Below are 14,372 nucleotides of genomic sequence, written 5' to 3' on the forward strand. Positions count from 1 at the left end.
CATGTTTTTTTTTTTTTTAGTCATTATGGGTTTTGCTTAAGATCGATTTCAGCAACATTTTGCCTCAGTTTATCATTTACACATTACAACTTCCAGATCACAATGTTTCTACAAAGACACAAAACATTTAGTCACAAGTATCTGGAACTGAACAATGTAGTATTTTACTTTATGATCAAAATGACAAATATCAGCTAAAAATCAAGACAAAATATTATAAAAATGAAACCCAAAATGACAAAAACAAGACATAAAATGGCAAAAGCAAGAAACAAAATGACAAAAGATGTGACAGCACAAAACAAAATAGACAAAAAGTTAGACAAAAACGTTACAAAGCGGCAAAAAATGAGACAAACGACAAAAACGATAGACAAAACAAAGCAAAACAGAAAATGACAAAAAATAAGACAACATGAGGAACAAAAGGAAACAAAACGACAAAAACGAGAAAACGACAAAAGCATGAGACAAATGAAAACAAGCAAGACAAAATATTACAAATTTTAGACACAAAGTAACAAATTAATGTCTTCTCTGTAATTTTTACTCTTTACAAAGTCATCCCATGGGTTGGATTGGACCCTCTGGAGGGCCGCTTTTGGTCCAGGGACCACATGTTTGACACCCCTGCTTTAGGAACATCAATTAAGCTGATTTCACCAAATCTTCATTTTTAAAACTTAGTTTTAGGAAATTAATTATTTTCTTTTCATCAGTTGGCGCATTAAACGTTAGAATCTCCAAATAGCCTGTTTAGTCTGACCAACACCCCGAACCCAAACATTAACAGAGGAAAAGTGGCAAATTCTCACAATTAAAATTGGAAACCAGGTCATGTTTTGTTCTTTTCCTTTTGTCTTCTTTAAAGTAATTTATGTTATTACCAGAGTAGTTAATAGATTAATTGACTGACCATCACCTGAATAAAATCAGCCATGAACCTCGAGCTTTTCTTACATTATTTCCTGTGGATGTGTGAGTTTGGGCACAGTGGCTTGGTGGTTAACACTTCCACCTTACAGCTAGAAGATCCCTGGTTCATGTCCTGGCCTTCCTGGGATCTTTGTGCATGAAGTTTGCATGTTCTCCCTGTACATGTGTGGGTTTTCTCCAGCTTCTTCCCACAGTCCAAAAACATGATGAGGTTAATTGGTGATTCTAAATTGTCTGTAGGTGTGAATGTGAGTGTGATTTTTTTTGTCCCTTTATGTAGCCCTGTTATAGACTGGTGACCTGTCCAGGGTGTCACTTGTCTTCACCCTAAGTCAGCTGGGATAGACTCCAGCCCCCCATGACCCTAATGAGGATTAAACGGTGTATAGATAATGATTGGATGATTGGAAACGGTTGGATGTGTAAATCTTTCACTGAATGTTGAAGGTAAATTGTAACAGCTGCATCACAAGAGTTTGAACTTGGTGACTTCATTTATCAGACATACCAAAGAATTTACTGGCTTTGCTAATTTCGTCAATAGATAAGTCTTCTTTTAGTGGGATTTAGAGTTTTGGTGCTAAATGACCCTTACATGCAGAGAAAAATCTGGATTGACGCATTTGAGACAAAAGCATCTGCTCTGTATTTCCAGAAATCAATTCAGACGCGTCTGCAGTAAAAGCCCGCCAGCTCCCCACCCACCCTGTCCTCAGAAAGCTATTATGGCCCCAGAAATAAGGGGGTCCACCCCCCCTGGAGATGTCAACATCTTGTCCCTCCCTTTGTTGCAGATTAAGGCCGAATGACTCATTCAATTCAGTTGCACAAAGGAAGCAGCCGGGCTCTGCCTGTGGCCAATTTGTTTTCCATCACTTCTGAAGCGCGCCTGGTTAAATTAACCCGTCATACCGAGTCTGCAGGGAGAAGACAAAGTGAGGCCACGAGCAATAATCACTCATGTATGGTGGTAAATAAAAAGCCGGGTAAACTGTGCCCTCCAGTTGCTAATGGACACACTGCAAAGAAGGGGCAAATCAAATTTGTTATTCAGAGAAATCCAATTATGCTCCACATAACTCCATGATATATTGAACAAATCATCAACGATTTCAGGGTAAATGTGACAACTGCTGCAAACAAACAAGGAATCCGTTATTCATTTTGCAGCTTTTCCTTCTTGTAAAGCACCATTAACTCTTTGCTCTGCTTTAACTGAGAGCCAATTAAAATGAGTTGATCTATCTTGCAGCTTTTAATGATGAAGAGTTACTTATTTGACTGGCAAAATGTATAGTTTTTATACAGTTTTACAGTCTGGCATTCAATTTTATTTGAATATCAAGCAAAAGCATCAAACATTTGTAAGTTCCAGTTTCTCTGCTTTGAGGATTTTGTGGTTTTATGCCACTGCAAGCTGAATATATGTTGAATTAGGTTAACCATAAATGACTTAATAGCAAATTTGTTAATCTATAAAGAAACACTTTCTTGCTGCCACTCAGGTTTTGTAAAATCACTGGTAAGCAGTAAAGCTGGCACTGTAGATTGATAGCGAGACAAAAAGGAAACGCAGAACAATAAAAACGAGAAACAATGACAAAATCATGAGAGAAATGACAAAAGTCAGACACAAAACAAGACAAAATATTACAAAAATGAGAAACATGACAATCGACACACATGACAAATGGGACAGAAAACATTCAACGACACAAAATAACAAAGCAAAACATAAAATGACAAAAATAAGACAAAAAACACAAGAATGACAAAAAGGAAATGCAAAACGACAAAAGCGAGAAGCAAAATGACAAAAAAATGAGACATTACAAAACAAGAGACAAAAGATTTGACAAAAAAGTTAGAAAAACACAAAAACAGACAAACGAACAAATCAGGCAATAAAAGACAAAATATGACAAAAATGAGACACAAAGTGACAAAAACAAGACACAAAATGGCAAAAGCCAGAAACAAAATGACAAAAAAAATTAGACAAATGACACAGGCATGACAAAAAACCCAAAATAAAAACAATACACAAAACAATGAATAAAGCGGGACAAAAAATAAGACAAGAAACACAAGTGAGACAAAAACAAGACACAAAAGGACAAAAATGAGACACGAAAGACAAATGTGTTAATCTATAAAGAAACCCTCAGGTTTTTTTAAATTCTAACAGCGGTAAGCAGTCCAGCTGCTGCTGTAGATTGGTAGTTTTGGTGGATTTCTCCACTCTTTCCCTGACGACAGATTTTTTTCTCCTCTTCTTTTTCGCCTTGGTAATATGGCTATCACAAAAGCTGAAGCCAGGGTTTCTGTGGAGATTGGGGGTAAAAAAAAAATAAATTCAGCCAGGCTCCATTTGAATTTCAAAGCCTTGCCAGTGAATTCATAATAGACTTCTGAGTAAGCTCTGTGGCAGCTTATGGCATTCCAGTTGTGCCAGCCTCATGAGAAACACCCCTCCTCTCCCCCCGTCAAACCCAAGTTCCTGCAGCCCGGTGAGCTTTCTTGGCACTGAGCCGTGACAGAAAATATTATCACGTTTAGCACACACAGCCGAACTTCATCCTTTTATTTCACATTTATTGTTTTTTCTCCCGTCCTCATATTTTCTCTGGAGCTTCCCAGTCGGATGCTTCAGGGTGATCACGGTTTCCTCTTCCCTTCCTCCCTCTCTCCCTCTCTCTCTTCTCATCATGTCCATGCAGCCCTGGGCTCTTTTCTTTCCCTAGGGAGCGGAGCGCATGTGGGCGAGAGAGGTAGACGGAAAGGAGGAGAGGGGAAGAGAGAGAGAAAAAGGCTGCCGTCACTGGAGGTGGCGGCTCCCACTACTGCTGTCACTGAATAGATGTGAGTTCACTCCGGGTACTGGGGGGGGAGCGTAGCGTAGGAGGAGTCTTGGTGCTGTTATTTGTAAAAGCTTTTGATGGATGATTACTCTGTGTGTGAGTGTGTGTGTGTGTGTGTGAGAGAGAGAGAGAGAGAGAGAGAGAGATAGAGGGAGTCCCCCCCTTTCTTTTTTTTTTTCTAGTGGCTCACTGTTCAGTGCACAATGACTCAATGAAAAGTGGAGAGGAGAGGCGAGCACACTGTACGGCTGCATGAGAGGGAGAGAGGGAGCACACAGGAGAGTAGAAGAAGAAGAAGAGAAGCCAACTGGAGGGAGCTCTAAAGCTGGGGACAAGTAGAAGAAGAGGATATACTTGTCTGTCCCCCCACCCAGCTCCCCTCTCTTTATCTCTCTGAAAGGCCACTCTGGGATCAAGTGGCAGTTGAACTTCATCCGGCTGTGCTGCAGCCTCTCTGAGCGTTTTCTTGCTGTTTCTGTCCACTTTTGTAAGGAGGTAGTTGCTGGTGGTCAGCTGTCCCAGGCAGACAGAGGGGATAGGATCTGCAGTGTCGTGGAGCAGGATGCCTGCAGGAAGAGCAGGAGATGGAGCCGGGTCAGGAGGCTGCGGGACGATGGGTCGGGGTCTTCGGTCTGGGCTGTGGACCATTCTGGCGTGGGGCGTTCTGGTGCTGCTGGCGGGTCAGGGAGGTGCCGAGGCGTGCCCGAGTCCCTGCAGCTGTCTGGGGAACACGGTGGACTGCCACGGCCTGGGGATCCGCTCCATACCCAAAAGCATCCCCAGAGGAACTGAGAGGCTGTGAGTAGTCAGTCCATGCCTGCATTCATGTTTTTCCTGCACTTCTGAGGACCCAGATAATCACAGACACACAGTGAGACGAGGGGAATCCTTCAAAGTGACGGCATATTGATGCTCTTCACTTAAAGGAGCAAACAGCAGTTTAGATCTGGTCTGTTTGAGACCAGGTTTAGGGTTTAGATTTGGTTTCTAGGTCTAAGGTCTTTACCAGTATAATGAAAAATCTGTATATTGGCATTTGAGATGGACGTGTAAAACTAAAGATGAAGTAGGGAGGTGCAAATGAATGTGTAGCAGTAGATTTAATTAGAATCGTGACTAACCCTTGTGTGTGTATGTATATGTACTCTTACGCTCTGTGCATCATTTTATTGTATCTGGTCTTCTCTGTTCTCCTTTTGCTCCAGCTCTCTTTATCAGCAGTAGTCTGTTTAACTTCATAAAACACACACACACAGACAGACACACACACACACGCACACACACACACACACACACACACACACACACACACACAGGCTTCGACTCTCCACTTGATTCTCTGGATTCGGTTGCTGCTCTGCGGCATCATTTGTCTGTCCTGCAGCTGTTCCCTGTTGCAATTACATGTTTAATACTGCTTTTACTTTCTGTGAATCTCCATCTTTTTTGGAATTCAGAGGGCCAATTTCTCATCACATTTTTTGTAAAACCTCAGACATATTTTCCTCTTCTCTCCCTCTGACATGTTTCAGCCTGTACAGTATGATGCACAGTGTGCATGGTTCCTCCTTCCTAGAAGGCATATATGTAATATGAAATCAGCCAGGTGACATACCTCACTATAGACATCTCTGAATTTATGCGCTTTGCTTTACATTTACTCCACCTCGCTGCTTGATTAGAAGTCTAATACAATCTGTGCTGGAGATGTTGTATTGGACTACATTATACTGAAATGTGTTTCTCATTTTCTCACCTCTCATGTTTGTAAATGAGGCTGAACATTTAAAACACCCCTTAATTTAATGCAGTCCTGCTCAACACCAATAGCTACGACCTCAGAAACAAGCACAGTGGAATTAGTACATTAGTGCCAGTCGAAACTGAACATTGTTACCTTTAAAGCGGGGGTGTCAAACTCATCTTAGTTCAGGGGCCACATTCAGCCCAACTTGACCTTAAGTGGGCCAGACCAGTAAAATCACAGCATAATAACCTATAAATAACCCCAACTCCAAATATATCTTTTGTTTTATTTCCAAAAAGTTCACATCTAAGAAATTATCTTTTTACAAAATATTATGAACAACCTGAAATTTCTTAAGAAAAATAAATTCAATTTTAACAACATGATGCCTCAGTTTATCATTTACGCATGAAACTGAATGATATAATATTTTACTTTATGATCAAAATGCTAAGTCAGACAAAAAACCCCACACAAAACTACAAAAACAAGACAAAATATTACAAAAATGAGACACAAAACGGCAAAAGCGAGAAACAAAATGGCATAAAATGAGACAAACAACACGAAACAAAAACAAGAGGCAAAAAATTAGACAAAAAGCTACAAAGCGACAAAAATGACACAAACCACAAAAGCAAGACCAAAAAGCACAAAACGAGAAAAACGATACACAAAACAACAAATAAAGCACAACACACAATGACAAAAACACAAGTGAGACAAAAAGGAAATGTAAAACAACAAAAACGAGAAACAAAATGACAAAAACATGAGACAGATAAAAATCTGACAAAAAGAGACACAAAACAAGACAAAATATTACAAAAATGAGACACAAAGTGACAAAAACAAGACACAGGATGACAAAAGAACAATGAACAATCTAATATTTTACTTCAAAACAACTTGCCATGGTATAGAAATTGTTTTAAATATATAGTTTTACAAATTTGCAATTTGTATTTAATGTCTTCTCTGTAAATTTTACACATTACAAAGTCGCCCCACGGGCCGGATTGGACCCTCTGGCGGGCCGGTTTTGGCCCGTGGGCCGCATGTTTGACACTCCTGCTTTTAGAGGTAGAATTTGTGACTATAATTGGTTTGCATTAGAATTTACGTACACTTACCTAACGCAGATGCAAATAATAAAGTGGGCTGAAATAGAGATTTCCAAATCTCTAAAGGTCACCCACTCAGTTAGTGACACTCACATGGACATCGCAGATCCAGACCTCAAACCTCGGGGACTAAAGTGTTGCTGGAATTAAAAAGCAATACTTCTCGTTTTCTCAGACTGTCATAGCTGCCCTACAAATCTAATTTTAAAAAAGTAAACCCAAGTATCATACATCTCGTCACTACCTGCACATTGCAACTAGCTCTGCATCATATTAGAACAGCTGTTATTTCCAACCTACCTTGTCTGGTTTAGTTGGTTTCCCGCCAGCCTCCAGGAATACCTTTTAACAACAACCAGAGAAGTACTAATCCATATATTCTAATTTAACAAATGGATATGGTTGATTGACAATATTGCGGCTGCTGATGATACTGCTGATTTCTTACAGTACTTGGACTCTTTCTTTGTTCTGCAGAGAATTTCTCATTGCTGAATGTTGGTGCAAATTGTGATGGAACTAATGACCTCCATTGTTTGATTCTGATGAGCTGCCACTGTTAAAACTTAGAATTTGTAACTTAAAGTTTTTATGGACCTATTTATGGATATGCCAGTAATTTACAAAAGCAAGCACCCAAACATGGAAACCGTGACTACAAGGCATGTGATCAATATTTTTAACACCTGTATTAGGGATTTCAGTTTCACTACCTTAAAAAAGAACCCAAAACAAACCACAGCAAAATAACCAAGCAACATTGCACTGAGGACTGAGTCTGTATATATAAATTAGACTGCACTCTATGTGTTTCTCTGCCTTTGTAAAGTGTGTGTACTGTTTGAACTATGCCGGGCTGTCGGTGCAGGGTGAACATGTATGTGTTTGTACATAGTGAATGTATGTGTTTATTTCAGGTTCTAGAGTGCCTGGGTATGAATAATTGATGATTGTCAGGGGTGCCAGCAGAGATACATTATCCTTCCTCCTCTCTGGTTTACTGTAGCGTGGACGATGTTTTCCCTTCCAAGGCTGATAGCTTTATGATCGGGGATGGGGGGCTTGGGCTCCCGGTCAAAGAGAAATGGCCTGGAAAAAACTCTGAGCCTGCAGACGCACTTGCCTGTTTTTCTATTTATGTGACACGGTCACTACTAGCACTATAGAATAAGAGAAACTGAAATAATGCAGAGTTACATGCACTATCGTTCAAAAGTTTGGGGTCACCCAGACAATTTCATGTTTTCCATGTACTAACATAACTACACAAGGGTTTTCTAATCATCAGTTAGCCTTTCAACACCATTAGCTAACACAATGTAGCATTAGAACACAGGAGTGATGGTTGCTGGAAATGTTCCTCTGTACCCCATCCATCCATCCATCCATCCATCCATCCATCCATCCATCCATCCATCCATCCATCCATCCATCCTCTATACTATTATATATCAGGGTCACGGGGGGCTGGAGTCTATCCCAGCTGATTTAGGGCGACACCCTGGACAGGTCACCAGTCTATCACAGGACTACACATAGAGACAAACAGTCACACTCACATTCTACGGACCTACGGACAATTTAGAGTTACCAATTAACTTCAGCTTGTTTTTGGACTGTGGGAGGAGCCAGAGAAAACCCACATATGTACAGGGAGAACATGCAAACTCCGTGCAGAAAGAAAGGAAGGTCGAGATGCGAACCGTGGATCTTCTAGCTGCAAGATGAAAATGCTAACCACCGAGCCACTGTGCAGCCAGAAAGAATCACTCATCACAAATTAGACTTTTCATTTGTTGTATTTGTTCTAACCTCTCTCACATGGCCCTTTACCCAAAAATACACTTCTAAAGTGTTCTTTATTCATTCAGCGCACCAAGGCTTGTTTGTATTACTTACTACCAGTTTAATGCCTGATTAAACTGGTGCAGTTTTGCAAAAACTGTTTGATACTGATGCTCAAATTTTATTATAGACTCAATCAGGTTGAACAGTCCTGCTGGCTTTGGACTGAGACACCTGGAATGGATGTAAAACTGATTTGGTTGCAGTTTTTAGAAGACCTTAAATGTGGGTTTTAGCCCTGAAAATATCTCATGGTGGTTAGCATAAAATTTCACATCGCCCGTATGCACTTCCAAGGCTTGTCAATCTGAAAATATTTGTAGTATTAAGATCATTTTTTAAGTTCCTAATAACAAAGCAAGGTGATCAAAGTCAGGCAATATTTGAACATGTCCAACCATGGTCAAGAGTAGAGTCAGTCAGCTCATGCAAGTTCACCCATTTAGACCCATGTCTCTGTCCGTGTGAAAGGAGTATCACGCACATGTGACACAATAGATGTGCTCCTATTTTAATCAATGGAGCTGTCTTCACAGGCTGCGTAATGACCAACTACACCGCTCATGTAAACATAGCCAGCGTGACCTTTTGACCTCTGAATTGTTTCCTCGTCCCACAATCACACACCGTCCTGTGGACTCAGACTGGCCCTGCCCTGCAGTGGAGAGGAGTGACTCATTAAACGGCTATTTGTTAAAGGTCTTGTCACACAATTAGCATGTAAAGTGATCTGAGTGTGTGTCAGCTGGACAGCTAGCCACTGGAGGAGAGAGTCGGTGGAGTGTGGGAGAGACAGAGTGTGTACAGTATTCCCTGGGAGACAGGCGGCAATAAGAGGGTCATTTATCAAGGTGACTGCACCAGTCACACTAAACACAATGCCTTGTTGGATTGTCATGGCAACGCTGAAAAATGGATGCCCCTTTGGGCCCTGATGAGCATGGTTATTTGAGCAGGGAAGAGAAGAACGTGTGTGAGGAAGAAAGAGAAGAAATCTATCAGATGTACACCACCATTCCAAAGTTTGGGGTCACTTAGAAATGTCCTTATTTTTGAAAGAAAAGCATTTTTTTCAATGAAAATAACATTAAATCAATAAGAAATACAGTCTAGACATTGCTAATGTGGTAAATGACTATTCTAGCTGGAAACGGCTGATTTTTAATGGAATATCTCCATAGAGGTACAGAGGAACATTTCCAGCAACCATCACTCCTGTGTTCTAATGCTACATTGTGTTAGCTAATGGTGTTGAAAGGCTAATTGATGATTAGAAAACCCTTGTGCTATTATGTTAGCACATGTATAAAAGTGTAAGTTTTCATGGAAAACATGAAATTGCCTGAGTGACCCCAAACTTTTGAACGGTAGTGTATGAATGAGTGAATGTGCGCACTGGTTTTGGAGAAAACACTGGATTATGACCGTTTTTTGGGGGAATTAGTTAACCGAGATGTAATGCCTTCATATATCAAGAAGTTATTTTAGAATCAGTTCTGGACTTTGGTTAACAGTAAAGTGGGTCACTTCATAACAAGGACAGCTTGATAAAAATATCTCAAAGCTGCTGACAATGCACAATGGTCCCTCAAAATAAGTAAAAAAAAAACAAAAAAGTCAGTTCAGCAATACTACATCTTTAGTGAATCCAGTTTGAAAAGTGGATCTTTGTGTTCCTGTATCCCTGTGGTCACATGCCACATTCACTTAAAATTTGAACTTGAGTTTTCCCAGATCAGCAATGCCCTCTTAATGCTGCATCAGATTGAAAAGTCAAATCTCTGGCTCCCTTCCAGGCCGATCAGGCATAACGTTATGACCACCTGCGCAGCATTGTGTTGGTCCCCTTTATGCTGCTAAAACTCCTCTGACACAGCGAGGCATAGACTCAGGACCTCTGAGGATGTCCTGTGGCACTGGGATGGTGGCAGTGAATTCTGTGGGTTGCAGGGTGGAACCCACCTAGATCGGGCTGATCCTGGACCATCCCACAGATGCTCAGTAAGATCAGGATCTGGGGAGTGTGGAAGAGTTTTCGTGGTGTGTCAGGGTGCATTGTCCTGCTGAGGGTGGAAACTGGCATCAAGGACTGCTGTTGGCATGGGCGGTGGGTGTTGGAGGGTTGCTTGACCTGCAATGTTTAGGTGGGTGGTAGATGTCAAATATTCACATGAATGTCAGGACTCAAGGTTTCCCAGCAGAACATTGCATTATTACAAGATGATCGATGTTATTCACTTCACCTGTCAGTGGTGAGAATGTTGTGTATGTATGACATTAAATATTTTGTCAGTAGTAGTTTTCAGTCCCTTTGCACGACCTAACACACAGTCAGGTAGAGGAAATCTTAAACCCAAACTCTGTCAGCGTGTGTTTGTACATACAGGAGAGAGTGTGAAAGTGCAGGTCAACGTCTGTGTCAGACTTTGATGATTTATCTTTGTGTCTGAAGGAGAAAGAAGGAGAAAGAGATGTGTGTTTGAATGATCTGTTCCTGGAGTTCCTGGATACCCAAGACTCAAACGTAAACTACGGAACCAGCGAGGCTGCTGCCAGACAACTTGAAACTTTTGTTTATTTCTGTTCCTAGATGCATCGTTACACATATTGGACCTGAATCATTGATACAAATATTAATCAAGCTGCGCGTACATGTACAGTACGTGTGTGTTCAACCGTGTAAGTGTGTCATTGCGTGTAGCTGCCAGTGAGACGGCTAAGCGAGTGTGAGGAGGATTAGTGTTAGACGCGGTGGCAGAGAGCGGGAAACACTTGGAAGCTGAATTTACACACAACACAGCAGCTGTTTTTGTCACTTGTGAGGACATTGTGTTGCCTCATGTTCATTCACTGGTGGTTTAACCTGATCAAAAGCCTTCCTGATGTTAAAATTAGATGGTTCATCTCATGAGAATCAATTTTTACACTAAAAGTACAATTGATAATATAAATTAACAGTTTGTCATTGCAAATTTTCAGCTTGACGTGTATATTGTATATGTTCCTTTTTCTTGCCCCGTTCGAACTAACCAAATTCAAAATCAGTAAAAATGTTCTGCAGGTACAACGGAGGTAAGAAATGAAGTGCACTGGTGTGACCTAAGTCTTGGTTTAAGTCAAAATGTGTGTCGGTAATCATAGATCAGAGAAACCGACGATGACAGTACTGCACACAAAATGCAAAGGCTTTGTGTGCCTATTTTCTGAATGCCAGGACATTAGTCAAGGCGAGTTTATTCATATAGCACAAGGCAATTCAAAGTGCTTTACAATGACAGAAATTAATTACAGATGATTTAAAAGGTAGACAATAAAGCCTTAGAAATAGAACATAATTTAAGCAATAAAATCAACATGAAATTTCATGATAATAAAAACAAAAAAATAAAAAGAGAGATAAATAAAATCACTTCAAAAGTTACAGTGCAGTGTTAAGAGTAACAGTGCAGTACAGTCATTAATCAAAAGGCAACAATAGATAATTAAGTCTTTTACCTTGATTGAAAGGAGCTGAGAGTTTCAGCAGACCTACAGTTTTCTGGAATTTTGTTCCAGATATGTGGAGCCTAAAAACTGAAAGCTGCTTCTTCATATTTGGTTCTGACTCTGGGGACAGAGAGCAGACCTGTACCAGAGGACCTGAGTGATCTGGACGGTTCATATAGTAAAAAGGAGGTCACTGATATACTTTGACCCTCCACCATCCATCCATCCATCCATCCATCCATCCATCCATCCATCCATCCATCCATCCATCCATCCATTATCTATCCACCGCTTAATACTCATTAGGGTCACGAGGGCTGGAGTCTGTCCCAGATGATTTAGGGTGAAGGTAGGAGACACCCTGGACAGGCCATCAGTCTATCACAGTGGTACATATAGAGACAAGCAATCACACTCACATTTTAGAGTTACCAATTAACCTCAGCATGTTTTTGGACTGTAGGAGGAAGCTGGAGAACCTGGAGAAAACCCAGGCATGCACAGGGAGAACATGCAAACTCCATGCAGTAGTGTTGTAGTACTCGAGATCGGTCTCGGTCTCGAGACCGGTCTTGAGACCACTTTTTGAAGATCTCGGTCTTGTCTGGCACTCGAGCGCAGTTTTACCAGGTCTTGTCTCGGTCTCGGTCACAGAGGACTCGGGATTTTTACTGCGAGACCAGCCGAGACCATGGCTTCACCGACAGCACTGAACTACCTCTCAACTATTCAGTAACAGCTTTGTTGTGATTGGATGCAAAACTCCCCGCCTCGAATGTAACCAATAACTTAACTGATTTTTAATTTGGATTATAGGAACACCCACCACAAACATCAGAAACTAATACAAAGTAGTGACTAGTGCACAGAATTAACTAAATAAAACTAGTGCCTCAAAACACAAATCACCACCCTTCAGTGGCTACAAAACACATACACACACAAGAAGCTTCTCACTTAGTCAGCTGCTTACAGAGGTTGCAGTCTTCACCAAGACTTGAGAACCTCTCAGTGAATTAGCAGCTGCTAACAGAAGCTTAACTTCCAGGTAGCCACCCCTCAGTGGCTACTGCATCCACAAAACACGACTCAAGAGGCACCAGGACGAACTGGTCACACTAAATCCCAGCCGCCCCAAACTGAGAGTTTGGTTACAGGATTTATCCTCTCCAGGTGTAATGATGGCTCCGACCAGTTGGTTGAAAGTAGAGGGAACTGGGTGGTGGACCAATCGACAGGTCAGGAGGTGGGGAGAACAAAGGCTGGAGTGCAGGTCTTCTTCTTTTTTTAGAGGTCGTCTTGAGACATGAGTCCTTTAATCCCGGAAATGTTCTCCAGGTGATAGTAAGCTGACTTTGTAATGGTCTTAATGTGGTTTTGAAAGGTCAGGTCTGAGTCCATGACTGCACTCAGATACCTGACCTTGTGTGTTTTTTAATAACTGAAGCTGTTTGCTGACATTTAGTCGCTCCTCTTTTGGTACAAAGACAACTATCTCAGCTTTGTGCTTGTTTAACTGAAGAAAATCTACACACATCCATTCATTAAAAAGCGTCAGCTGACTAACTCAGCCATATCACGCCTTCCTGAACCAGTATCCAGCCTACTCAGGGATGGCTGTGAGAATGTGGAAAAGCTTTTTAAAATGTAATTTTTCAGGGCTGTAAGCAACACCAACAAAATTCACCTCTGTGCATTGAGATAACTGCAGTATTTTAATGCCTAATTGAACAAAACATTCAGTGGGTCTACATACGTCTAGGTTTACATGGCACAAAACACCAGGTATTATTCAGTAAAGTCACTTTTAGTTGTACAGTTGCAGTAACATTCTTTTCGCTAGTTTTTCTATTTCATTGTCACCTCTCAGTCCTTCCCCTGATCTCTCTCGTTTCTCAGTTTCATTACCAGTGACTGCCACCTCAGCTTTTCCCACTGCCTCCCTCTCTCTGCCCATCTCTTAGAATCATCTAACCATTTCCCCTGCGGCTCCTCAGTGGGAAAGATGCCGCTAATGAAGTGTCATTAGGCCTGAATGTGTGTGTGTGGCTTCTAATATTAGTCATATCCACTGTGCTGCGACTGGGGAGAAAGCTGAGGGATGGCAGAGAATGGAGTAGGAGGAGCAGGAGCAGGAAGGAAGAGTTGTTTTAAGTTGTCAGGGGAAGAGGGAAGGTGAAGATGAAGCAGGAGAACTGGTGAGGATGGGAGGGAGAGGGAAGGAGGAGGGGAGAGGAAAAGGGAGGTGACAGTGAAAACCAAGATTGCTTTTACATCTGCAGTGCAGTCTTGTGTTGACTTAGTAATCTTGGCTTAGTAATTTATCAATAAAAGCTGTCTGGCTTTGTTTTGTGTCAGGAAATGACATAATTC

The 14,372-nt window shown here is 41.3% G+C and overlaps 1 protein-coding gene across 1 annotated transcript in view; it reads left to right on the forward strand.

Moving 5' to 3' along the window:
* Positions 1–3,871: 3,871 nt before the first annotated feature.
* slit1b (slit homolog 1b (Drosophila)) overlaps positions 3,872–14,372 on the forward strand; it is a 100,830-nt gene continuing 90,329 nt past the window's right edge. The window contains exon 1 of the mRNA XM_023289495.3: positions 3,872–4,595. Within this exon, the coding sequence (XP_023145263.3) occupies positions 4,360–4,595 (236 nt within the window). The 5' untranslated portion in view covers positions 3,872–4,359. The remainder of the gene's footprint in view (positions 4,596–14,372) is intronic.

This window comes from Amphiprion ocellaris, chromosome 4 (assembly GCF_022539595.1).
Source record: "Amphiprion ocellaris isolate individual 3 ecotype Okinawa chromosome 4, ASM2253959v1, whole genome shotgun sequence".
Taxonomy (NCBI): domain Eukaryota; kingdom Metazoa; phylum Chordata; class Actinopteri; family Pomacentridae; genus Amphiprion; species Amphiprion ocellaris.